Raw genomic sequence first — 24,767 nt, 5'->3', positions numbered from 1 at the left:
CACTTTCCAAATGGCATACCCCTATTGCTCAGACTACTAACTAAGACTTTATGAACATATGAAGTTGTTTTGTTCATTTAAAAGGTGGGCTATAGATAGCGAGATAAAAACATTCATAGAGCCGATGTGTTCAATTATGAGAAAGAAACTCCAATATCCTCAGATCTCACAAGCAACTGACCTAAAGAGCTCGCTGCTGCTGCTAGAGAAAACTTGACCAGTCCTTGTACTCTTCGATTATGGCTGGTATTTTCAGAATATGTGGTTTTACATCCCCCTGGTGGTTAATATGCAAAATTGCGCCTAACTAAACACGCCATCACGTGATCATGGCGTAAGATGAGTCCACGCGGCTGTTCATTTACGGTTTAATAATCTGTTTTTCTGCTTATGTGGTTTGCGTATTGCGCGGTATTCAAATCTGCTAAAAAACAGAATTACCTTTTGGTGACTGATTTGACTGTGAAAAAGGTTGGTTTTCTCTCAGTTTGTTGTTCTTCCTTCGCTTATTTTCTGTGTGGAATCTGTTTAGTGCACGTGCATAGACTTGTAACTAAGGAGTGGCGAAATCTCTCCATGGGGTGAGGGCGGAGACAAATTAATCTTGAGAGAAACTGTAGGTGTATCAGGAGAGGTTTAAAGTTCACTGTTTGGCTCTGACGGTCAGTTGCAAGTCATAGGTTGAAGAGGCTCAAGCAGTACGACTATTTACTCAATATATTGTGAAATCACAGAAAAGGAGCACCATCTCATCAAATGTTTTCTTTTTATTCTGATGCAGACGATGCCAGCTGTATTAGTTGTACACGGTGGAGCATGGGCCATACCTGATGACCTGGCCTCCGCCTCCGTCAGTGGAGTGAAAGCTGCAGCGTGTGAGGGTTTTTCTGTGCTAAAGAAAGGGGGTAGTAGTCTTGATGCTGTAGAGGCAGCGGTGAGATCTCTGGAAGACAACAATGTGTTTAATGCAGGTAAAAAAAAAATGCATAGACTAACTTCTTACACTTATACATAATCATTTAATGTTAATTTCAGATATATCCTGTTAATCTCAGCGTGTGTTGGCAGTTGTTTTGATTGTGCTGCTTGAAGTGTCAGTTCTGATGCGTGGACCTCAGTATATTATAGTGCAGTGTCTCCCTCTAGTGTTTGATCTGTAGAACTGAACTTTGTAATTGCTTGAATCAGGAGCAGGGTCGATGCAGAGGCCTCTTAATCTTCATTATTGACACTAATTTAACTGGTGTTTGCTCAAAAACCCCTTAAGTGTCTGTACATGTTCACTGATGCGTCAGATAGAAAACTGAATTACAGCCTTGCCAGAAAAGTTAATTTAGTGGCTTATTCTGACAATTTAATTACAGGGCACGGAGCAGTGCTTAATAGTGAAGGAGAGGTGGAGCTTGATGCCAGCATAATGGATGGGAAGACACTTGGAAGTGGTGCAGTCTCTTCAGTGAAGAACATTGGCAATCCAGTGTTACTTGCACGTGCTGTAATGGAAAAGGTTTGAGATTGAAAAAAGGTTGATAAAACTTGAAAAAAAAACAACAACTTTCAGCTTTATTTTTGCTTTCTGCAGACAGACCATGTGATGCTGACAAGCAGAGGGGCAAACCTGTTTGCAGAGAGTATTGGAATGGCCACAGTTTGTCCGGAGGAACTTGTTTCAGAGTTTGAAAGAAAGGAATGGGAGAAACACAAGAATTATGTGACTGGGGTTAAGGAGGACTTCAATGCAATGTGGTATGTACGTGTAATAGACCTGAAATATTGCTCAGTTAAATAAGCAATTATGTGTGCCTGTTTTTTGTTTGTTTTGTTTTGTTTTGTTTGTTTTTTATGGTTATGGTTATGTTATTTTCTTAGGGCCCATGACACTGTTGGAGCAGTGGCTGTGGACTCTGCTGGAAATGTTGCCTGTGCCACATCTACTGGAGGCATCAGAAATAAAATGGTTGGCAGAGTGGGAGACTCCCCAGTAATTGGTTAGTAGTAACAAAGAATAACTACACACATAGTTGTTATGTTGTAATATAATACAGCATGAGCATTTCCTTAATTTATTTTTGTTTGTTTTTTGTTCCAAAATTTAGGTTGTGGGGGGTATGCAGACAATTTCAGTGGTGCTGTGTCATGCACTGGCCATGGAGAGAGTATTCTCAAAGTTACTTTAGCCAGACTTATTATTTCACACATGGAACAAGGTAAGAATGGTGCTTACTATATTGATATCATAGTGAGACATGGGTGCTACCTGTATTGCTTCTCCAAAGGTAAAACTGTGGCAAAGGCCTCAGAGTTAGCCCTGAAGTACATGGGAGATCGTGTCAATGGAGCTGGCGGTGCCATTGTGGTCTCTCCATCTGGGCAGTGGGCTGCTACATTCACCACTGAGAGAATGGCCTGGGCAGCTGTAGAGAATGATACTTTGTGGTACGGTCTAAATCCTCAAGAAAAATGTCAAGAATCTTTAACTTAATTTTTACATATTTCCATTTTGTAAAATTTAACTATGATTTTTTTCTAGGGGCATTTTGTAATTGTAAAACTATCATTATTTTACTGTGTCCTTTTATAACAATGGTTCAAATATTTTAACAATTTCAGGATTATGAATACATATCATCTACCTATCAGCTCTTTACATATATATTTTTTTCAATAAATGCATGTTATTACACTGTAATTGTAGTTATTAACCACTTTTTGAATATGGTTGCAAGTGAGTCATTGGTGATGCAGACTGACAGCCACATTTCTTACAGTCAGCCTCAGAGCAGCTGTGGCTATAACAACCACCAGTGTGGACTGAGGAGTGAATGCATAATTCATAATGAGACGCTCTGAGCATCTTGGAAGGTGCTAGAAATTCAAGGCATCATTATTAGGATATTTGGTTCTAGATCTCAATTGTAAAAAGAAGGACGAGTTGTAGGGATGTAGGGATGGACTTAAGATCATAGATAATAATTACAATTTAACTGCAATCTCTGAATGCCAGTACATGTTTTCTATAAATTTCACTTTTCATACAATTCGAGAGGTATCAGTAGAAAGTGGGACATAGTCTAAATATGTCGGGCCGCTGTGACAGAACCACCAAAAGAATAAAAGAGGAGCCGAATTAAGTTAATTTTGTTTTTCGTTCTGAATGCTGCATAAAAGGGATCTAATTTTATAGCAAATGGTGCAAGTATGACGACCGGCTGCTCGGTGTAAACAGAAACCACGTGACGGCCGCTCTTTGCAGCAGTAGGGCGAATGACGGCGGAGTTTGAGGAAGTTAACTTGGATCTGCAGCAGCTGTGTTAGTATGTAATCTTACACGAGTTGGATGCACCGCTTGAGGGTTACAGAGGTGAGGTGGCTTTGTAAATGTTATATCAGCTTTAAATATATGCATGCATACTGCAAACTATGAAATGAATCAGAAAGATTAAACGTACATCGAAGCATCGTAGCTATTAACAAACTTGCTACCTCGGGCCTCTACCAAAATGCTAACGCGATTTAGCTTGCTGACAAGTTAGCATTTGGGGATTGAAATATGTATGCTTTCACTTTCTGCGAATGTATTGGATTTTTGGATTGGATCTAGGTTTGACCATTACCCATATGCAGAAGAGAGCATGCGATATACGTGTCAATGGTTTTAACTTCATTCATACATTGGCGTTAGCATGTTGAGCTTAATCTTGTTTTCTAGCGGATGATGTTAGCCCCATGCTATGAAGCTAGCGTGCTAACTGATGGCAATCGTAAAGCAAACATAACACGCATAAATTCCGTAAAGCTGCACACATTTGTGTGTGAAACCAATAATTTAGACATTTTTCTTACCGACGAGTCGTTTCACCATATAATGTCAATCAAACATTACGCGTTTCAACTATTTCGGCCTTTCATGTCTGTTTAGCCACCGTCAATACCCAAGTAATCTGCTTGACTAACGAGTCTTCTTTGGCAACATCAGGCTCTCTTTAACATTATATTATACCATTTTGATCACACATATTGACAACAAAAGCGTAATATCATGTTTTGTTGATGGAAAACGTCTAAAGCCACGTTGTAGTGATGCTGCATATGTGTGAACCTGTTTGTAAACAAATCTGATATTTCATTTATTGGATGATGTTTAACATCAATATTCACAAAGAATTATCACATGTTTTTTGTAATATCATTGGCACCTCTCTATACAGCCTTTTTGATATGTTTTTCATGCTTTATCTTAATACAGGAGGAAGGTAGCAGCATTCATGGATATTGTGGACACCTTTAACCACCTAATACCCAGTGACCAGTTGGATGACTCGCTGATAGTTGGTCAAAATCTGGAATGTGAAGCCAATAATGAATTTTGTCCAGGAATTCCACTTGAAGATTCACTGAAAAACATGCTTAGTGATAAAGATCCTATGTTTGGGTGTGCAAGTTCACAATTTAATCTGTTAGACAGTGAAGACCCTGCTTTTCAAATTGCTGGTATGCTACATACACGCTGTTCACCTTTCGTTAGATGATGAAATGTTTCATCATAAACGGGCTCTGTCTTAATTAGATTTTCAATGTTCAACAGGTCTCGATGGTGGTACCATGTCTTCAGGGCTTAGCAGTGGAATAACAGTTGCAGAAACTCCACCTGTGAAACGGCCTGTTGGTCGACCCAGAAAACGCCCCTGTCATTTAGAAAGTGGTAAGATGTTTTGCATGTTTATTTTAGTGGGACTACTAGTTTAACATACTCTGTGTATTATAGCATTCTTTCTTTTTCCATTTAGAATGTGCAGCCAACAATGCCTCACAACCAGACCAGACAGATGCTCCTATTATACGCAGAAGGCCAGGTAGGCCTAGAAAGCAACCCATCGTGTTGGATAATTCATTTTTGATTGACAAGGGAGTGACCGGTGTCAAGTTAAAGCAAGAACTAATTGATGGTGGACGCATCAACATAAATGATTTTGAAAGCGCATTATGGCTACAACCCAATGTTGTTTTGAGAAAGCTGACCGTAACTATTGGCGGATTTAGGATCGAGTTACTTCCAGGACCTGGATATACTCAGACTGTTAATGACAGCTTTGAGGATGGCATGGCGTACAGCGGGGACATCGGATTTACAATGTTGCAGGATGCCACACTTGATATACAGTCCCATTTACCAGACAATATAGCAGCAATAGACATAGTAAAAAGTTGTGTGGAGGATACAGCTCTTGGACTGGGCCCGTACGTAAATCCTAATGAAGTCCAAACTGCCAATGGGACAGTACAAGACACTCAGTGTGAAGTAGACACAAAACTAGACAATCATGCTGAAAAGCAGAAAAATAACAGTAAGCAAAAAGAGACTGCTAAACCACAGCAAAAAGTTAATGATAACAAAACAAGTAATGACATTGAGAAAAGTCCAGACACACATCCTATTACGTTACACAAACCAAAGTCAGACCTCACATCCATTAAGAATAAAAAAGCGGTTTCAGGTCTGCAACATACCATCATTAAGAAACCCAATCCATTGCAAAACACACAACCAAAAAATGAAAAACATGTCACAAAGACTGTCAAAGACAAAAAGGGTATTGCCTCTTTAAAAAGGCCCATTGAAAATGCCCAAAGTGGTCATCATAATAAGGTCCAAAAGACTCAAGGAATGGCTGATGTTAAAGTCAAGCCAAAGCTGCCAACCTCACCGACGGCTTTAGTGAAAAAGAACTCATTCTCTGGCCATCGTGAGCAACATGGACCAAGCAAACCCATCCCTCCACACAACAAAATTGAGAGCGTGCACCCAACTCCCAGTCGTCCAGGCCAATCTGTAAAGTCACCTGAGGCGCCTGGATCTGAAAAGCTTAAAGTAAAAAAGCCAGAGAAGCTGGTTCATAAACAAAGAAGTAGGACCATCTCAGTTGAGGAGCCGGAGCTGTTCATCCCAGATAATGCACCTGTGAAAAAAGAAAGTGCTGAAGAGCTACCTGCGGCTAACAGTGAGACGCTGTGGGACGGGTGCAACTCTTGTGGCCTGTGCAAGAAGCCCCATAACAACATGTAAGTGCTCGACTTACATTTTATATTGATATTGTACTGTGCAGGTTAAGAAGCATGTGTGCATCATGGGAAGGAATTTATGTACTATACACAACTGAACAAGACTTCATGATCATGAGGGCATCAGTCACAAAGACAGTTTTGTTTGTTTTTTTGGATGTGAAGAAAAGTAACTTGATAGGGAAACATCTGCACCCATTTTTTCTACTCTTTAACCATTTGCATCATTCTAGGAAAAATATAATACTGAAATGAAAAACATTTTAAGTAATTTCTTCCGTAATTGTTTTCCTAAGGTTTATGGTGGGGTGTGGTCGCTGTGACGACTGGTTCCATGGTGACTGTGTAGGTCTGGATTTGATAAAAGTTCGAGAGATGGAGGAGGAAGACCAGATGTATGTGTGTCTGAAATGCTGTGAAGAGGAGAGCAAGAAAGCAGAGCCTGAGCCTCCAGGTGCCCCCAAAGCTGAAGTTAAAAATGAAGTCCAGGATCCTAAGACTTCCCCCACCAAACCAAGAGCTGGGCCCTCCCAGAGTGTGCCATCAGGGGCGGTCCCTGCTGTAAGAAAGGTGAGAAGAACTTAAGTCTTTTTTTGAAGTATCAAAGTCCACACAGCTATATTTATAATTCATTATTACATTTTTTTGTCATTTATCTTCTACAGCTAATTGCTCCTCTGATTTTTATAATAGCCAGTGTTTCCATTGCAGGGTTTGTTGTCTTTTTGTTTTTGCCTGGGCTGTTGTAAGACATTTCCACACGGGGGTGGTTAACATGGTGTGTTTTCACCAAACCTGCACGGTTTCAAAATCAATAGAAAACAAACCTTTATCTACCTGGCACTTTGTTTTTGCACACACATCTGCCCCCACCCTCTTCCTGTTTTATCATTAACATCAATATGACAGAACTGACTTTTTCTGTCTGTTTTAACAGGAGCCTGATCGACGGCAGTCCGCAGATCACAAACCTGGTATGGTTTTGAATGCTTTATACTTATCTGATAAGTCAGGACTTGACTGAGTATATGTTGACTTTCCATCCACACAGCCTTTTATTCAAAACACGATGGGAAAAGTAAGCCTTCCTCATCCTCCAAGAAGCCTGTGTCTGTGGAACAAATCAGGCGAAGTGTGCGAGATTCCTTAAAAGAAATTCTCACACAGAGGTAAGACTTAAAAGTTACATGATATCAGTACCACATTTACCCAACTACAAGCCTTCTACCTTGTGTTATGAAATACCATCAACAACTGTGATTTTGCCAATGTTTTAGGTTGAAAGACTCCAACTTAAATGTCAGTGTGGAGAAGGCTCATGAAATTGCCAAGAAAACGGAACGCGAGTTGTTTCATTTGTACAAAGACACTGACAGCAAATACAAAAATAAGTACAGAAGTCTAACGTTCAACCTTAAGGATACTAAAAACAATGTAGGTTAACCTTCAGTGTTATTAAATGTTAAAAGTTGGCCTTTTATTTATTTAGTTCTTTTATTTTTGTTATTCCTGTCAGGTGCTATTCAAGAAAGTTCTCAAGGGGGAAATTTCTCCTGGCAGCCTCATTCGAATGAGTCCCGAAGAATTGGCCTCAAAGGAGTTGGCTGCTTGGCGACAAAGAGAAAATCGACATGTAAGTAATACTTTTTCACACTTTTTCTTTAAGTGACCTTTTCGTTCAACTCTAAAAGTATTCCATTTGTCATTTTTTACAGACAATTGAAATGATTGAGAAGGAGCAAAGGGAGGCAGAGAGGCGACCGATCACCAAGATCACACACAAAGGTGAAATTGAAATCGAGAGCCTTGAACCAGTGAAAGCACCCGAGACTGTAGAGGTGAGACAGAGGTCAAATAATCAACATCATATTTACCTGCTCAAATGTACGAGTGTGAAGTTCAATTACTTTTTCTTTCTTAGCCTGTGCCGCCTCCCAAAGCAACACCTGTTCCCTTACCAGAACCAACAGTCACTCCAGAAAAGAAAGAAGAGATTGGCTCACTTGAGAGGGATACCACAGCACAACACAAGTCACACTTATTTGACCTGCACTGCAAAATCTGCACTGGTACCTCTTAGCTTCACTGTATTTATGTTTGTCACCATTCAAACACACAATCATCAAATTTGGTTTTATATTTCACAAGGTCGTATGGCACCTCCGGTGGAAGAAGCTCCAACTAAAGTGGTCAAAGTTGCTACTACAGTGATTAGGAGACAGTCCACTAAACCAGAAGAGTCCAAGAATATCACCACTCCTCCTCCTATTGACGATGACCTACATCTCAGTGTCCTGGAGGAGAGTCTTCATAATGCAAAATCGGGCTACGGAACAAAGTAAAAAGAAATTTTACAAAGTGGCTTAACACAGTGTTTCCCACAGGTTCTAAGGCTATGGTGGCACAAGCGATCCATAACTGGATCATTTTAGTTAATACAGTATTTTGGTGTATAAATGTCACTTATTGCCTCTACTGAACAAAAAAGCATTGATTACAAATTAAAAATAGTTGTTACACTGTTAACAGGTTGATTTGGGGCAAGGTAACTTTTTTTTTTTTGGGACAAATTGTTTGTTCCAATAAATCTCATATTTGCAAGTGTGTGGGATTTTTCTCTATATCTTGGGCTGCTCCCTCTCCTCCAACGCCCCCATCTCAAGTAATTGATGTGTGAAGTTCTCATTCTTTTATAACAAGGTAACTTTCGAAATCTTGATTATCTTACAGGCTGGAGACTCCTGCAGCAAAGGATGAAACTGCTACTTTCCTGGCTGGCTTGAAGTCCTTGTGGCGTGGATTTCTTCACATGGCCTCTGTAGCTAAACTTGTAACCAAGGCCTTTCCTGTTTCTGGCATTTTAGACCATTTGACTGAAGTGAGTTATGCATTCCATTTCTCATACAATTTGCCAAAATGTGTCTGTTTGAGTTGTATGGTTCTTTCGTTGTAGGATCTACCAGATAGTATTCAAATTGGTGGGAGGATTGGTCCACAGATCGTGTGGGATTATTTGGAGAAGATTCGGGCAACTGGAACCAAAGTAAGACCCTTACAATGATAATTCCTGACAGATGAAATATTTTTTTGTTTTTAAGTTGGCATGTATTTTGTTTAGTGAAATGAAGATATAGCTAGTTCTAGTAGTAAAAGTGCTACAGATATGTTAGTTATAAATAAGTTTTTGCTTTATCCTGTTCTGACTTTTATACACTTTTTGTAGGAGGTGTGCTTGATCAGATTCTCTCCTGAGACTGAAGAAGACGAGATCTCCTACACTTTGCTCTATGCCTACTTCAGCAGTCGTAAACGCTTTGGTGTGGTGTCTAACAACTTAAAACAAGTGAAGGATATGTACATCATTCCTTTGGGAGCTACTGAAAAAGTGCCACATCAGCTCGTACCTTTTGATGGACCAGGTAATTATACACAATCCTGTTATGTTTTGCTTATGAAACCTTTTACTCACTATTATTGTTCCACAGGCTTAGAGATCAACCGTCCAAATCTGCTTCTTGGACTCATAATACGCCAGAGACCAAAGAGAGATTATATTTCTGTGGAAAGTGAAACAAGGCCTGCCCCTGAAGTTAAGCACAGTACAGTGCCATTAAAGGAAACCAAATCGTCACAAGATGAGGATGAGCAGCTGTACCTCTCCAGTTTGACCCGCCCACTCAGAAAAGAGAAGGACAAACCACTCGACACTACTGAAGATGCAGAAGAGGAAGATGAGCCATTGGCATTTGAAGACCCTCCTGCCACAGAGGAGGGGAACAATCAGGGAGCCAAAAAGCCACGCTTTCTACCAGGTGTGCTGCTTGGCTGGGGTGGGATACTGCCACCGCTGCCAGATGTTTTTGGGAAATCTTCACCATCAACAGCTGCAGATGACACAAAGAAGACACAACACCAAGCTGCGAAAACAGAGGTGTCAACATCTGGAAACTCCCTCAAAAGTCCCACATCTGTTACTCCACGTGATCGTTTCCTCATCAAAAAGAAAGATGTGAAACCTGCTAAGGTTGAGCCTGAGCCACCCAAACCAACTGATGCAGCCAAAAGTGTCCCATCAGCAGATACAACAGTGGCCGTTAGTCAGAATTCAGCCATCACTTTGAAGGATAAGCCTCCAGACGTGTCCACTGAAGTGTTCCTGGCCAGCTTGTCTACAGAGCAAAGCAGTGTGGCCAAAGGGGATGCTGCTGTTGTGAATGAGGTTAATAAAACTGTATATACAGAATCACATCATCCCACTACTACAGTAGAGGGCGCTAAACCTCTTAGTGGGATATTGAAAAAGTCTTCAGCGTATTCTACTATTGCAAATGAAGGTACAAATGAGGTGCTACCAAATGAAAAAGCTGACAATGCACAAAGTCATAAAACTGTTTCTAGTGTGGTTGAAAGTGACCCGGTAAAGTCAGTTGTTTCCCCAACACCAGTGAAAGCCGAGGTGGAAACTACAAAACACATAAGTAGTGAAGATGCTGTTTTAAAGGATGATATTGATAATCTAAATCCATTTGTAGTCCAGGAACTAGTGACAGAAATACCACTGCTTGAACCATACTCCACCACTGCTGTAGAGTGTGCTGACCGCCACACCAGTGATTCAACTCTCCCACAGGAGCCTCCAGTATCAGGCAGCTACGATTACCCATCAGCCCCGGCGGCTTTGTCCACTGTAGAAACCCAAGAGCACAACTCCAGTGCAACATTGTCATCAGAGGAGTCGTCTGGACAGTCCAAGGAGTACAAACACATTGAAGTCCGCTACACTGACCACGATCGGCGGCATCACAGGGACTCACATCACGGGAAGAAGAGTCGCCATCACGACCGGGAGCGGGAGAAGAAGCATGATCGTAACCACGACGACAAGTACAGGGACCGGAGTCGTCACCATGGACACTCAGAAGATCGCCACAGTGAGAAGAGGAAAGACAGGCACCACAGCGATGACTACAGGCACAAGGACAGGCACAGACACAGACGGGACTCAGATTATGAAAATGGGCGGCGAAGTTCAAGGGACAGCTACTCTTAATTATGTTTGTTTTTAAAATGACTGAAATGCTTTGCTCAGAGATGGCTCAACATTTTATTTGATGACTTACTTTTTAAAAAGTTTTTTGTAATTGACAGAACAGCCAAAATGAGATATTATTTCAAACATTTTCAGAAATTCCCTTTTAAGACCCCAGATGTTCAGTTTTGAAAGAAATGGTCAGGTTTTTAACATTTGTATTGTATATATGTTCATACTGCGCTGTGCAAAAAACTATACATCACTTCCAGACTGATAGCAACATGTGGACCACTTTATTGACACTCAGTTATCTGGCATTAATGTTACAAAACTTTAACTGCAGCTTTGCTTTGTTTCAGATTTAGTTCTAAATATTTTTAAACATCTTTATAAAGACTTGTACATTTTGGCTTGTAAAATACATGAGGAATGAAGTGTCCTTTGCACTGTCTGTCTATGTACAGTTCGTAATAAAGCTAATCCTTTTTTATTGTCAGGCATAAAAATCTTTCATAAATATTAGATCACTGTATTTTGTTAAACATAGGTTATTTAATTTATCCCCAAAGTTTATTTTTTGTAACTAAGAAAAACGATTCACATAAAAATGTCATATTTCAGTCAACTTAACTGCAGCCAACACATTTTCTTTATTGACAATAAACTCTAATGGTGCCAGCTTTATTAGCATTGTGGTAATCGTTATCTACGACTGTTTGTTGCCGTCATAAACATTAAAACCCTCACTATTTGGAAGAAACTGCAGTGGCTTGATGTCATTATACAAGTAAACATTTCTCAGACAACCTTCATAGCCTTTGTCAAATAACTCAGATGTCACAAAGGATATATTTCTGTCTAGTTCAAATCCTCCAAAGTAAATTTTATCTCCATAATTTAATGCTACATATCGCTCAAAAGGATCAATATTTGTATGAATAACTCTGTTATTATTTAAGAAGACCTGGATAACTGTTCTATTCAATGATATAGAGATATTATGCCACTTATTGCAACACACGGATGTATTTTTAAAACTTAGTGGTTCAGGAAGTTTTTCTCCTAAATTTACTGCAATTTTGATGTGTCCTTTTTCAAGCCCAATTGCAAGATAGTCTTCATCATCATGCTTTGCTTTCCCCATCCACATAATTAGGCTATCATTACAACTGGGAAGAAAGCTGAAAGAAATCTTTGTGCTTTTTAAATCCCTAGTGCTGTGTCTTGAATCAGTGTACTTTATATACGATTTTCCCATAAAACAGAATGTATCAGTAGACATTTGAGTATCACAAAATATTCCTGTCCATCCTAAAGGACATAAACAGTGATAAGACGTGACATTATAGGGAGAGCAGAGTGAACCACGCTTGCAGTTATTATTCACACACCCGACAGACTGGTTGCACACAGGCCCAGTCCAGGCAGGAGGACACACACACATGAAAGAGTCGGTGCTGACTGGCCTGCATCGCCCCTGGTTTTGGCACACTTTGTACCCACACGCCGTGCCATCCCAGTCCCCCACGTTGGCTCCGCTCACCGCTCCTCTCTCTGATAAGTCCAAGTCCACACCATTCACAATAAGCTCCCTCAAACCTCCTGTGAACCCAATTGGAGCTCCTTCAGTTGCATCAGGAGCAACAGAGCTTAAACTAGAGACCCCTCCGACAAAGAAGTCTGTTGCCACGTCAAGGGTGGTCATGCGCTGAGTCGTGGTGTTCTGTGTGATCTCCTTGTTATCCAAACTGAGGAAGCCCCGAGAACCCACTCTGCCCGCCTTCACCCTGTGCCAGGCTCTCCCGCTGGGGTCCACTCGGCCAGCGGACCGAAGGATGTGGGTGCCATGTCCCAGATTGTATCTCAGCTGGACGTAGCCCGAGGTCAGCGACAGACAGAGGAAATCTCCTGTAAACAGACAACAAAGTGGGTTAGGGGAAACAGAAAATAGTGATTATTACTGGGTTATTGACAGCATGAGATTATAGTCTTATATAAAAGATTTCACAGCACATGTACCAGGCTAACATCAATGAATATTGTGATTCTGAAGAAGGAATTTTTATTTTTGAACATTATATTTTTAAGTATAAAAATGCCAATGCCAGGGCAGTGATTCAGGGATGGTTGGATGGTATAGCTCACCTGTATTCTAACAATAGCCTGGGGAACTGGTCCTAATAATCATAAGATGTACTTTTTCTCAAAAGTAATTCTACGACAATAACCTCAAAACTGTCACACTGTGTTGTGATATGGACCTGTGATATGGAAATGAATGTTCCAAGCCTTATTAAAGGTACAGTGGCTCTGTTAAGTACACCTGAGTCTGAATGGCTCACTGTGAAAAAAAGATTTGACACTCCTTGTATAGATAAATAGTTAATGTTCTCTATTAGCAACAAATACAACATACTCATTGAAACAACAACAAAACCATATATTCATATTAAATCCAAAATCCGACTGCTTCTAAATTCTGTAATTCTACTCCTAACCTGCTCTGGTATTGAGATGCTGCGCTATGTAGACGAGGATGCCATCTGGTGCTAAAGGCTGGAACTGCAGCTCTAACACAGTGCTGTGTCTCAAACTCAGAGGTGCAAACGACATCCAGGAGGAGTGGTTCCCGCTGAAGAATGGATCCGAGATGGTCACAGCTGAGTAGCATAACAACACAGCTGGTTAATAATTAAACAGCAAGATTATTGTTTAACACCTACTTATGCACACAGTGAATGGTTCAGGCTGCAGTGACCTTTGTCGCAGTACAGCCCGGCAGTCCCCAGGGGGCAGTGGCAGGTATATCCGTTTGGGAGAGCGATGCAGGTGGAGCCGTGTGCACAGAGGGGAGGGGGGCTGTGCTCCACATCACACACCGATACAGTCTCTGAACACAGCGCCCCCTTCCATCCAACTGGGCACTGGCAACTAGAGCGCAACAGAGCACAACATTTTAAGAGGTTTCAAGTGACATTTAATCATTCTGTGGCATTACATGGAGACTGTGAGAAGTGATAACAATGATACATTTGGCTTAAATACCACATCTCTTAAAGAAAATTTATAGTGGCAGTAATTCTAACAGCCTGTGTTTTTGTTCACAGCCTGGGAGACATTGCACATAAATATTTCTTCACCACTAAATACAAGTTTGATGAACCATAAAACACAGCACAACATTCACGACTCTAAAGGTGCACAATGTAACTTATCTGGTGGAGGGTCCGCCACCTGCTTGTCCTCATGCATTAGGACATTATTGCTTTCTCTGGAATGTTTCACAGTATGGCATAAATAAAATCTATAACCATGGAGTAAAGAAGATCAAGTTACAGGTCAGATGTTTTGAAAGGCAAACATACTCACTGTAAGAATGCATATTTCTTGAGCAACAAAAACACATGTAAATGACTAAACACAAGATAATTTAATGCCATACTGTGAAACATCTGAGAAGTCAATAATATGTGTAAAGTTGAGCAGGTGAAAAGTTACACAGTGCAGCTGTAAGTAATGACGTCAACCATGTAACTGTATGTTTTATTCATGAGAGAGGTTAAACAGGCATAAAATGAGTCATGACTTACTACACAGATGAGCCTGAGTCCATGCATGTCCCTCCATTCTTACAGAGCACATGAGCACAAGGCGTGACTCCGCACTGACCCACGCTGCGCCCAAACCAGGCCTGTCCCTCAGGCTGTCCCAGCACTTGGAATTTTCTGTCTCTTCCAGTGCGAAATTGCACATCAAAAATGCACCCTTTGAAAAGAAAGAAAAACACAAAATGGCATGTTAGAGAGCGGACTATATCTACATTTCACTGATGTAGGATTAATGAGACAAAGCACCAATCCACTTTGCATTGTTCAAAAAATATCAAAGGTGCTTTCAAGATTATAATTAACATCAGATTAAGGACAAAAACTCTGATTGTGTTTTGAGTTAATCCCCCTCATGTAACTTCATTTGATCAAATAACGTTTTAGATTTTAATTTGATATAGTCCCAAAAGTTTAAAAATGCACAACTATGGCATATCTTATGTGAAAAAAAAAATCATGCTATTCTAGTTATCAATTTTCCAGCTTTTAACAAATCAAGTTGGAGGACAAAAAGGTCACTTGTTGCCTTCAGTGTCACCCACTGACAAGTGCCATTGCAGGTTATGAATAGGGGTGGGTGATGTTGACAAAAAGGAATTTCTTGATAAAGATGCCGATGATCAGACAATATTATGGCAATCCATCAGAAATGTACTATAACACACAACAGTGTTATGGGGGTTGAGGTTTGAGGCATTGCACAAATACACTTATTGGAAAGTTTAAAGTTTATTTTATCTCTATCTCCAAAACAATAATGGTGATTTGATATAGCTCTATAATAAACACACAATAATGTACGTTATTCACTTCTCCAATATTTCTGGCTCCATTTGTGCTTCCATCAAAATGTTGACTTTTTAAAGACAATATTTGCTGTGACCAGAAGAGGCTTTCTATTAATATTAGGCCCAAACACAGGGCAGAGCGGTGGACAGGAGCACACGTCTCTGCTGCATTAGTCATGGGCATAAACAGGATGCAGGGGAAATGTCATGCTCACTCATGAATATTCACCACATGACGCCGTCTACTTGGCACACTCCAGCGACGGTGCAGTACAGAACATAAAGGGTTCAAAAAAAGCAACGCTGATTCATAAGGCATAGACGACTATTTTGGTGGGTTATTTTTGTTAAGCTCCACTCTTACTGACTCTTGTGTGAGAACTAAGAAAGCTGTGAAGTTGAGTCTAGACATTTTATATTTGGGGTGAAGTTTTAGTTTTTGCACAGTCAGTACAGGGTTGGTGAATAATAAGAAGGCAATGATAGACCGAAAGGTGACCCAAGTTCAAAACAAGAAATCATTTTAAAGGTGCACTGTATAGCTTGTCTGGTGGAGGGTCTGTCACTTGCTTGTCTCCATGGAGATGTGCCTAGAATATTCCACAGTATGGCCATAAACTTCTGAATCTCGATTAAGGCTCGGAGGTTAGATTTAAAGGTTAGATCTGTGGAGAGGCTACCCCACTCTCAGTAAGAATGGATGTTTTTTTAAGATATTTTTGAACAATACATAACACCTGTGGTTAAATAAATGCAATAGCATACTGTGGGCAATTCAAATGTATTAACCTCTCCATGGAGACAAAACAGGTTGCGGACCCTCTCCAGAAAAGTTACACAGTGTACCTTTAAATAACCTTGACACAATCAACACCTTTACATTTTATGGAGTCTATTTCAACAGTAAAATTAATGACAGAATGAAATATCTTCACATTATTTCAATTATGGTAATTAAAATTTATAGTTAATAAAATAAAATATGGTGTTACCTAAAATAAGAATCTTAATAATCAAAATTTAATATAAATTGAAATTTGTGTTAAAGAGGAGGTATTGCACTTCTATGAGGTAAACACATAATTTATTTAAATCACCATGTTACCTTTTTCGCTAATGAAACTACTGCACATTGCATCAGGTTTGTGAAGTTGTAGTGTAATATTTTGTGTCATGCTGTTGTTGCCCCCAAGCTTTGGAATTCCCTCCCTCTTCCCCTGAGATCTTGCTCCTCCCTATCTCACTTTAAAACCCTCCTAAAAACAAATGTTTTCAAGATGGCATTTAACAGCCCATGAGCTCTATTTTAAACTATTATTTTTATGCATCAAGTAACTCGTCTATGTAATATTTTATATTTGTGTTAGTGTTTTCATTATGTTGTGTTTCATGCTGTAAAGCACTTTGGTGCAACTTGTTATGGTTGTTTTTAAATGTGCTATATAAATAAAATTACTTGACTTGACTTGACTATATTTATGGCAAATTATTGTGCGGGTGCATGAGTGATGGACATTGGACAGAATTGTTGTGCTAACCATTAGAAGATCACTAGATTACTCAAACTTGCATGGACGACATAAAACTTCTAGCACTAGCCCGCTACTTTTTAAATGCTCTAATGTCGTTGTTACTTGCAACAATGACAATAAATCCTTGAATCTTGAATCTTCAGCTTTGACTAAAAGTACATTTAACATTTTCTTCTGAACAACAAAATAATTGCCATGCCTTTTTTGTTGTGCTCCTGTCCCACCCCTGCTCTGTGTCCGCCCTCCTCTCTCCACAGCTTCAGTGATACTTGCCTCCCCTCTGCCTGCTCCCTGCTCTGCCATCTTTCCACAGGGGCCGGTGTATCTGTTGATAACTGGGAGTGAAGTGCATTATCAGTGTGCTCACCGCCAGCCATCATGATTAGGGCTCCAGGAAGGTCACCCAGATCTGATTAGACACTCGTGAGTTCTCATTACATCCAAACTGAAAGGTTATGCTCGCACTGGTGTCGCCTGGTCACCAACAGGGGCCACAGCACTTGCAAATGGCACTTTAGTATGTGGGTAATTTGATTTTAGAGCCTCTATTTGGTAAGCTCTGCCTTGGCCAAACAAGCAGAATCATTCTTAAACATGAACAGCACTTAGTCACCTTCAATGGATTTGCCATGACATTTTATAAAGCCGTAGTGCTACTGAATACAGCTATGATGATATTCATAGCTATTTCCCATCATTACAGTTATGGAAATCTTGCCCTCCCAGCTCTGCACATTAGCGACCACAATAAAAGCTTCGGAGAAATCGTTGCTACATGGAGGTCACTTTAGAAAAAATACAAATGATGATGATGACGACGAAGGCTATTTGTATGGAAGGACTGGCTCAAGTGAATTATTGAATCAGGGATGGATTTTGTACCCAACTGTACGAGTCCATGAAGTGATTATAGTCAATACAACCCCATAATACCGTGGTACAGTAAATCTGTGTACTTGCTGTGCTGGTTACTCTATTCTATTCTATTCTATTCTATTCTATTCTATTCTATTATTTTATTAGAATAATAGAACTGAAAAAGCACAAGAAATACTTTATATTTCTTAGTACTTGGTCCAACATATAGCATACATTTATGTAAATTGTAAATCAAGTCAACAATGCTCACAGATCTTGCTTAAAATGAAAAAAACACAATTACATCTTCAACATGTCAGTTGTTGTTAGTTGGATATTAGTAAAAATTAGCAAACAAATTAATTGGAACAAGTTAGCATAGTAGTGTTCCTTGTCTTCCATCATCACTCTTTTTCAAGGGGTTTCTCCAAAAAAAAAAAAAAAAAAAAAAGAAAAAGTAGGTGAGAAGCTTGTTTAGATGCTACCTGATAGTCTCCTCTAGAGGTCTGGACTGTTACACATACGCCAGGCTCTGTTTCAGCTTCTGTGATGTGATTGATGTCTTTCCCCACTCTTCACTCTTCACAATGGAATAAAGTCTAAAAATCTTTAAGAGAGAAAGCCAGCTAACAACTAAGATGCTATCGTTTTCTGATCTATGTTATAATATTGTTTCCTCATCAAAAACAGACCTGGAGTTGTGTTTTGTTTCATTCACACATACTTAACAAACACACAATCCTGCACATTTAGGAGTTCTTCCCTCAAAATGAAAACAAGCTGTTCCACCTTGTGATGTTGTAGACAGACTAATAATAAAGGATTACTCAAACATAAGTGACTGAAACAAAACACAACTCTAGGAATGTTTCTGAGGAGATGACACCATTATAACATGGCTTAAAGCTCACAAGGGTTAATTTAGCGTATTATAGAACCTTTAAGTATTGCCCAGAGCATCATAATCTGTTTGCAGCATTAGACCAGTAAAAACTCTCATATCATATAACATCATTATTTGCACAGTGTTAAACCTCACTAGCCAAATCAATATGCCAATCACCACTGCACACTGAACCCCATAATGAAAAAAGCCAAAAGGAATGAAGATAGAATCGACCTCAAAGCTATTTCTGCTCCCCACCTCTCCCAGACCGGTGTCTCTCTTTCATTACTCCTCTCTCTTTCTAGTGCTTACACAGAGACAAAGATCCCGAGAGAAACTCCAAGCTCCACTGCTCCTATACTCCAACAAAAAGCCCTGTCTATGCAGTAATGAAGCTGTAGCAGGTCTTACCTTGAAAGCCATGACGGAACCTGGAGCCGATCGGCAGTAGTTCAGGGGTGTACTCATTATACCCACCCACAAAGAGCTGATGGAAAACACTCAGTCCCACCAGGGGGCCCCGCGATGAGCCAGTCCGGTTGCGTTGTCCATCAACCTGAGGAATCACGCCAATACTCATGCACTATTTATCCCAGAGATGTCAATGTGGGAGTTATGGCTTATTTAGAGTTATATTAATAATACAGGATCTATAGTATGGTACATGTAAAGTGCAGTTGTTACCCTAAATTAATACACCTCAAATTTGAAGGTGCGTAACTTTTCTGGTAGAGGGTCCGCTACATGCTTGTCTCCATAGAGATGTTATTGTTTTGCCTGGAATATCCCCGTATGGTATTAAACATCTATCTTCCATTTACTCAATAACATGCATTCTAACTATAAAAAGGCACATCTCTCCACAGATCTGACATGTAACTTTTTGACTTGTGGTGTGCTGTGCTGTCTCTATAGAGATAAATAAATGTAATTCTATAATACTAGGGATGTAACGATATCCAAATCTCTTAGTACGATATTATTTTGGAGTGGCAAACATAATTCTAGATAGGATACTTTTTTGCTTTTAAAATACCTTGACAAGATTTTGGTGCAAATTATTACCATCATAATTCCAAGAATTTAAAAAACATATTTCTTCATGTTGTCTGTGCTGAAATGAATCATGGGACACTATATTTACTGGCTGTTCCTACTAAAGAACAATGCATTTGAGCAAAGGAACTTATGATTTCGATATATTGTGAGACTTCTGACGATACGATATCACAATATTTCGGTTATTGTTACATCCCTATGTAATACCATAAAATATTCCAGGCAATATCTGCATGGACAGAAGCAGATGAAAGACTCTTCACCAGAAAATTACAGAGTGCACCTTTAAAATTCATGTTGGAGATTAATTTCAGGAAAGTGGCAGGATGGATTATCTACTTATCTGTGACCATCCTATTAATATGGACTAATACAAAGTGATGCGTGGTGAGTAAAGGGGACCTATATCCTCTTAAATATTAATTACAGTGGATCATGTCTCTTCCTAGACAGAAGTGGGAGACATATTCAAAATCAAATAAATAAGACTATTACCTAATCTACTAAAAAAACTAAAAAGAAGTGGCAGACAACATAGGCACTGCAAAGAAAAGGTGTTAATGTAATAACTAGCAGAGGTGGTCCAAATAAAAGCACAGATACTTTAAATATTACTCAATTAGAGGCATAAGTAAAAGTATATTTTCTTAAGACTTCTACAACATAAAATGACACAACCACCTCTTTTGACATAGTGGATTTCAAGGTGCTTTGACTTGAGTAATATTTATTCTTAGTGGGTAGGTATTCGTATACATTTCCAAATCATAGGGGCATGCCTCCCTTAAAGACAAAATCAGATCCCCATGGTGTAAATCTTTTGTTTTGAGATCATAAAATGTTAAAATATGAGTTAAAATATGTCAAACTAGGATTCTGGATAAGGTTTGGCAAGTAGTAACTATGGATGGATGTTTTTGTCTCTGTGTAAGTCAATTGTCCCTAAAAACAATAGAAACATGTTTGTGTTTTTGTGTGTGTGTAATGGTTTGATTTGCCACCCCATGTAGGCTGGATAAAGACTTTGCAGAAACAATAAAAAAAAAAATCTCCATGGTTACGAGCTCTTCCCCCACCTTGAGCCAGCCTGTCCTCTTCGCCCTCCCGAACATCACAGTGTGTATGGGGACGTGGGGGTCCAGTCGGTCGCTGACGATGGTGGCCACTCCTGATCCCAGGTTAAATCTGTGCACCACTCTGCCACTCTTTAGCCCCACAGCCAGGAAGTCATCACCAAGGTTACCTGAGGCAGTGGGTACAAAATCAGTTAACTGGAGTACTCTGATAATCCAGTAATTAGATTAAAACAAACATGTGCCAGTTAATCAAAAGATTGTTAGAGTAACTGTTGTATTTGAGATAAAAAAAAATTTTTGTCTTTCATAATTTTACTTTGTCAAAACCTGCACAGGCATGAGCAGTCAGAGAAATCAGATTACTCACATTATAACTAGGGATGCTCTGATATATGGTATGATACAAACAGAGGCAGTGCTTCCATTAGGGAAAAGTAGGCAGCTGCTTAGGGCCCCCATCCATTTGCCCTCAGTGCCACTAATGACCGAAGCCTCAGAACAATTTGATTTTCTCTCAATATGACATTAAATGAGAGCTGTTTACCTTTAGACAATAATCATAAGAAAAATAATAATAATCATATTTAATGGATGTAAACAAAAATGCAATTGCAAAAAATAAAACTACTTTCAGCCCCGGTTATGTGGTAAGCAACCTAACTAAGAAGACAAGTTTCCAATCCTCCATAATTCAAATTAATAGAGATGTGCATGTCTCAAGAACAATGGTGAAAAACAGACAATAAATATATGTAAACAAAAACAAACAAACAAACAAACAAAAAAGTACATTATAGTAAGGGCCCCAAACTCAAGTTCACCTATGGCCCTCAAATTGCTAACTCCGCCACTGAATATAAGGTATGCTGGTATATCGGTATCAAATAACGGCACTGCTCAGTCAATATTCTGGATGGGCCTTTTACTGGACGTAATGAGACTGTTTACTGATTTATGTAGGCCCAAAATATCTCATAATGTTTGCAAGTTAATTCTTACAAAGCTGTTCAAGATTGACAGAATAAATAACAGTTGCATAACACAGTTGGATTCATTTTGTTGTTTTGTTTTTGAAAGAGAGAGAAAAAATAATAATTCAACCCCTACACTGGTATTGGTTTTTATTGGATATCAGCAGATACTGAAGCTATAGTATTGACATCAGTATCAGAAGTGAAAAAACTGGATCGGTGCATCCCTAATTAGCGTATAACATTACATGATAACTCCAGTCAGATAATGATCAGATTTTTTGTGTGGATGTAAACACAGCTACTTTTACATCATCAAACACAAGACACATGCTCCTCTTCTACATACATTAGTCATGCCTACTGTTACAAACAGCTCATTTTTCATGCAGTTTGTATACCTTAATGACTGTAATCCAATGACGCTGATCAAAGTAGACACTTCATTGCAGTAATTATCATGCAAAGTGTTGAATGTCTCCCTATACATGTCCTCTTTGAATTTGTACTATTTCTACAATCTTGGTTGACACGTATTTCATTATTCATATCATTCTTGTTTTGCTTTCCTTGCACCTTGATGAATTATACTCTCAGGAGAAAGTCAGCTCTGGAGATCCATAAGACTAGAGCGTGCTTTTCTATCTTTTGATGATGATGCATGCTTGTGACGATGACACATGGTTACCTGTGACTAAAACTTCTCCAGTAGAAAGAAGATTTTAATTGGATGTGACAGCAGCGGATAACTCCACTGTGCACCTGCCTTTCTCCATCTGATTAATGCAATTAGCACTCCTTCTTTTTTCAGACTAAAGACGGCTAAACAGTAATTGGTCTACTGCAGAAGGACTTAGCATTTGCCAGATGCTGATAGCTGATTCTAGATACTTTTCTACTCAATTACACCTTGAAAATGTACTTTTAAAACAGATCTAACATCTCAAACTTCTGTTTAATTAATCACAAAATATTTAAAACTGGTAAATGTAGTGGAATATAATAATTATTATTCATTAATAGTAAAAAAAAAATAGTAGAACCACTTATCACATTGGTTCTCTATGCTTCCTGGGGTAGCGTCCACCACCTACTTCTTTCCATGGGGATCAGATTGCTTTGCCTGGAATGTTCCAGAGTATGGCATTAAACAAATGTATTTCCATAGAAAAAAAGGTAGTGCTACCAGGCCAAAGTTAATGGACAGATATAAGGAGAAGCGAGTCCGCTCACAGTAAGAATGCATGTTTTACCAGCAATAAAAACATCCGTAGTGAAAAAAATTGCAAAGTTGATAAGTGAAATGTCCTATTGTGGAACATTACACGCCAAGCAATAACCTCACCATAAAGACAAGTGGTTAGTAGACACTCCACAAGAAAAGTTATTGCTTAAAATACTATAGAGTAATATATTTTCTTGAAAAATTCGACCTCAGCTTGGGTCATGCAGTATTTGAGAGCTTTTATTTTTTGCGGGTCATATTTTGACTAGTTCTTTCACTTCATTATCATTACATCTCAGGATCTGCTTGGTACAGAAAAGAAAATGATCAAGGTAGTCTTTTGATTAGCCGATCAAAAAGTGCAGTGAAAATCTATTAGACAGCACATTAGCATACGGCGAGCAGGGTACACCGCAGTAGCATTTCTTTAGGGTACATTAATGAAGTTTGACAACTTTAATTCCACTGGGAAGACATCTCCAAGTGCGTGGCTCCTTTAACCCAACCAGAGGAATGATTTTAAATTGCTGCTGGAGTGTAGGCTTTGCTCTGACCTTGTCCTTTATATCCAGCGAACAGGATCAGGTTGTCTTTCACAGCAGATGAATTATTGGCCAAAATGAACTTGAGCTTGAACTCGTAGAAGAAAGCCAGACTTGGAATGGAGCTATAGGCCAGGAAGGAGGTGTATCCAAACTCGTCATTCCCGCTGAATCTGGGGCGCGTTATGTTGACAACTGTAGGACACAAGGGAAAGAGAGATCATTTTCATTTTGTTTTACACAGGGGAAGGATGTAGGCTAACAAATACACTTGTGAATAATATTTCTCAATTTGGAGTAAAACTTTTTCATTGCGGAAAAGTTTGAATACAGTTATTATTGTGGAGAAAAATGATATGACCGCTATTGAGAGGCCAAAACAGCTCTTAATACACAATATTAACAACTCAGCTAGTACCACCACTATTACTTGAGCCAATCTGACATATTCAAGTTTACAAGTACAAACTAAGACAGTTACGACTACTGAGTGCCACCACTACAAAAACTACTGTAGTACAACAATGCAGTGTGCCTACAATAATAATTACTCCCACTATAACTAAGGCTACAGCCAGTTAGACAGCTAGTCTAGCAATTTATACAAGATACAAAACAAAATTACCTATAATGCCATACACAAGTAATTATAATATTGCTTGATATTTGTTACTAAATGCTTTCAAATATGTTTTAAATTTGTGTCCATGCTGTGTTGTTAGTGCTTTATTAATTTATCTTAATGGGAAAATAAAGAGAAGCTGAAGTTGTAGTCTACAATTTAAACTACACACTGCATACAAGTGCCAGTAGATGGCAGTAGTGCTACACAGCCCACACTCACGGCTGGTGCAATATTTTCTTTAGTGAATGATATTAGATGATGACCTGTTTTCAAATACCATCACCTCTTCAGTCCTTTTCTATTTTCATTAGAAGCTGGTTAGGGAAGGATTTTTTTGGCAAGCTCACGTTGCTTCTTACCCAACATTCACCAAGGTAGCAAGATTCAATTACAATCTCAACTTTCCTTATGCAGCATGCATGGCTGCCTCAATAATACTCTCTGTTGTATTCAGTCTAAGCAGAGCCATCTTCTTGATTTTACACCAGGGACATAATGTAAATTT

At 39.2% G+C, this 24,767-nt stretch overlaps 3 protein-coding genes across 4 annotated transcripts in view; 2 read left to right on the top strand and 1 right to left on the bottom strand.

Moving 5' to 3' along the window:
* The window catches only part of dst (dystonin), a 317,525-nt gene that overhangs the window by 197,467 nt on the left and 95,291 nt on the right, over positions 1 to 24,767 (bottom strand).
* On the top strand, positions 330 to 2,654 carry si:dkey-103j14.5 (isoaspartyl peptidase/L-asparaginase). Of its 2 annotated transcripts, none has more exons than XM_020921544.2 (7): positions 330 to 471; positions 782 to 971; positions 1,365 to 1,507; positions 1,583 to 1,746; positions 1,870 to 1,988; positions 2,097 to 2,207; positions 2,277 to 2,654. In XM_020921544.2, the coding sequence occupies exons 1-7, from the start codon at positions 391 to 393 to the stop codon at positions 2,480 to 2,482; spliced, it is 1,014 nt and encodes a 337-aa protein (XP_020777203.2). In that variant the 5' UTR covers positions 330 to 390; the 3' UTR covers positions 2,483 to 2,654. The 2 variants fall into 2 exon arrangements, with proteins under 2 accessions (XP_020777203.2, XP_055019046.1); XM_055163071.1 differs by lacking the exon at positions 330 to 471 and adding an exon at positions 587 to 698.
* Positions 3,260 to 11,776, top strand: phf3 (PHD finger protein 3). The gene is made up of 16 exons (XM_020921308.2): positions 3,260 to 3,361; positions 4,247 to 4,491; positions 4,586 to 4,702; positions 4,788 to 6,060; positions 6,357 to 6,630; positions 6,998 to 7,034; positions 7,112 to 7,229; positions 7,338 to 7,494; positions 7,577 to 7,693; positions 7,776 to 7,898; positions 7,982 to 8,129; positions 8,209 to 8,398; positions 8,791 to 8,938; positions 9,014 to 9,103; positions 9,284 to 9,479; positions 9,546 to 11,776. The coding sequence occupies exons 2-16, from the start codon at positions 4,266 to 4,268 to the stop codon at positions 11,108 to 11,110; spliced, it is 4,779 nt and encodes a 1,592-aa protein (XP_020776967.2). The 5' UTR covers positions 3,260 to 3,361; positions 4,247 to 4,265; the 3' UTR covers positions 11,111 to 11,776.

The sequence above is a fragment of the Boleophthalmus pectinirostris genome, unplaced genomic scaffold (genome assembly GCF_026225935.1).
Source record: "Boleophthalmus pectinirostris isolate CB_2022bp ecotype Guang Dong unplaced genomic scaffold, ASM2622593v1 HiC_scaffold_5, whole genome shotgun sequence".
Taxonomy (NCBI): Eukaryota; Metazoa; Chordata; class Actinopteri; order Gobiiformes; family Gobiidae; genus Boleophthalmus; species Boleophthalmus pectinirostris.
Note: the sequence above shows the minus strand (reverse complement) of the source record. Positions and strands in the feature narration are given on the sequence as shown.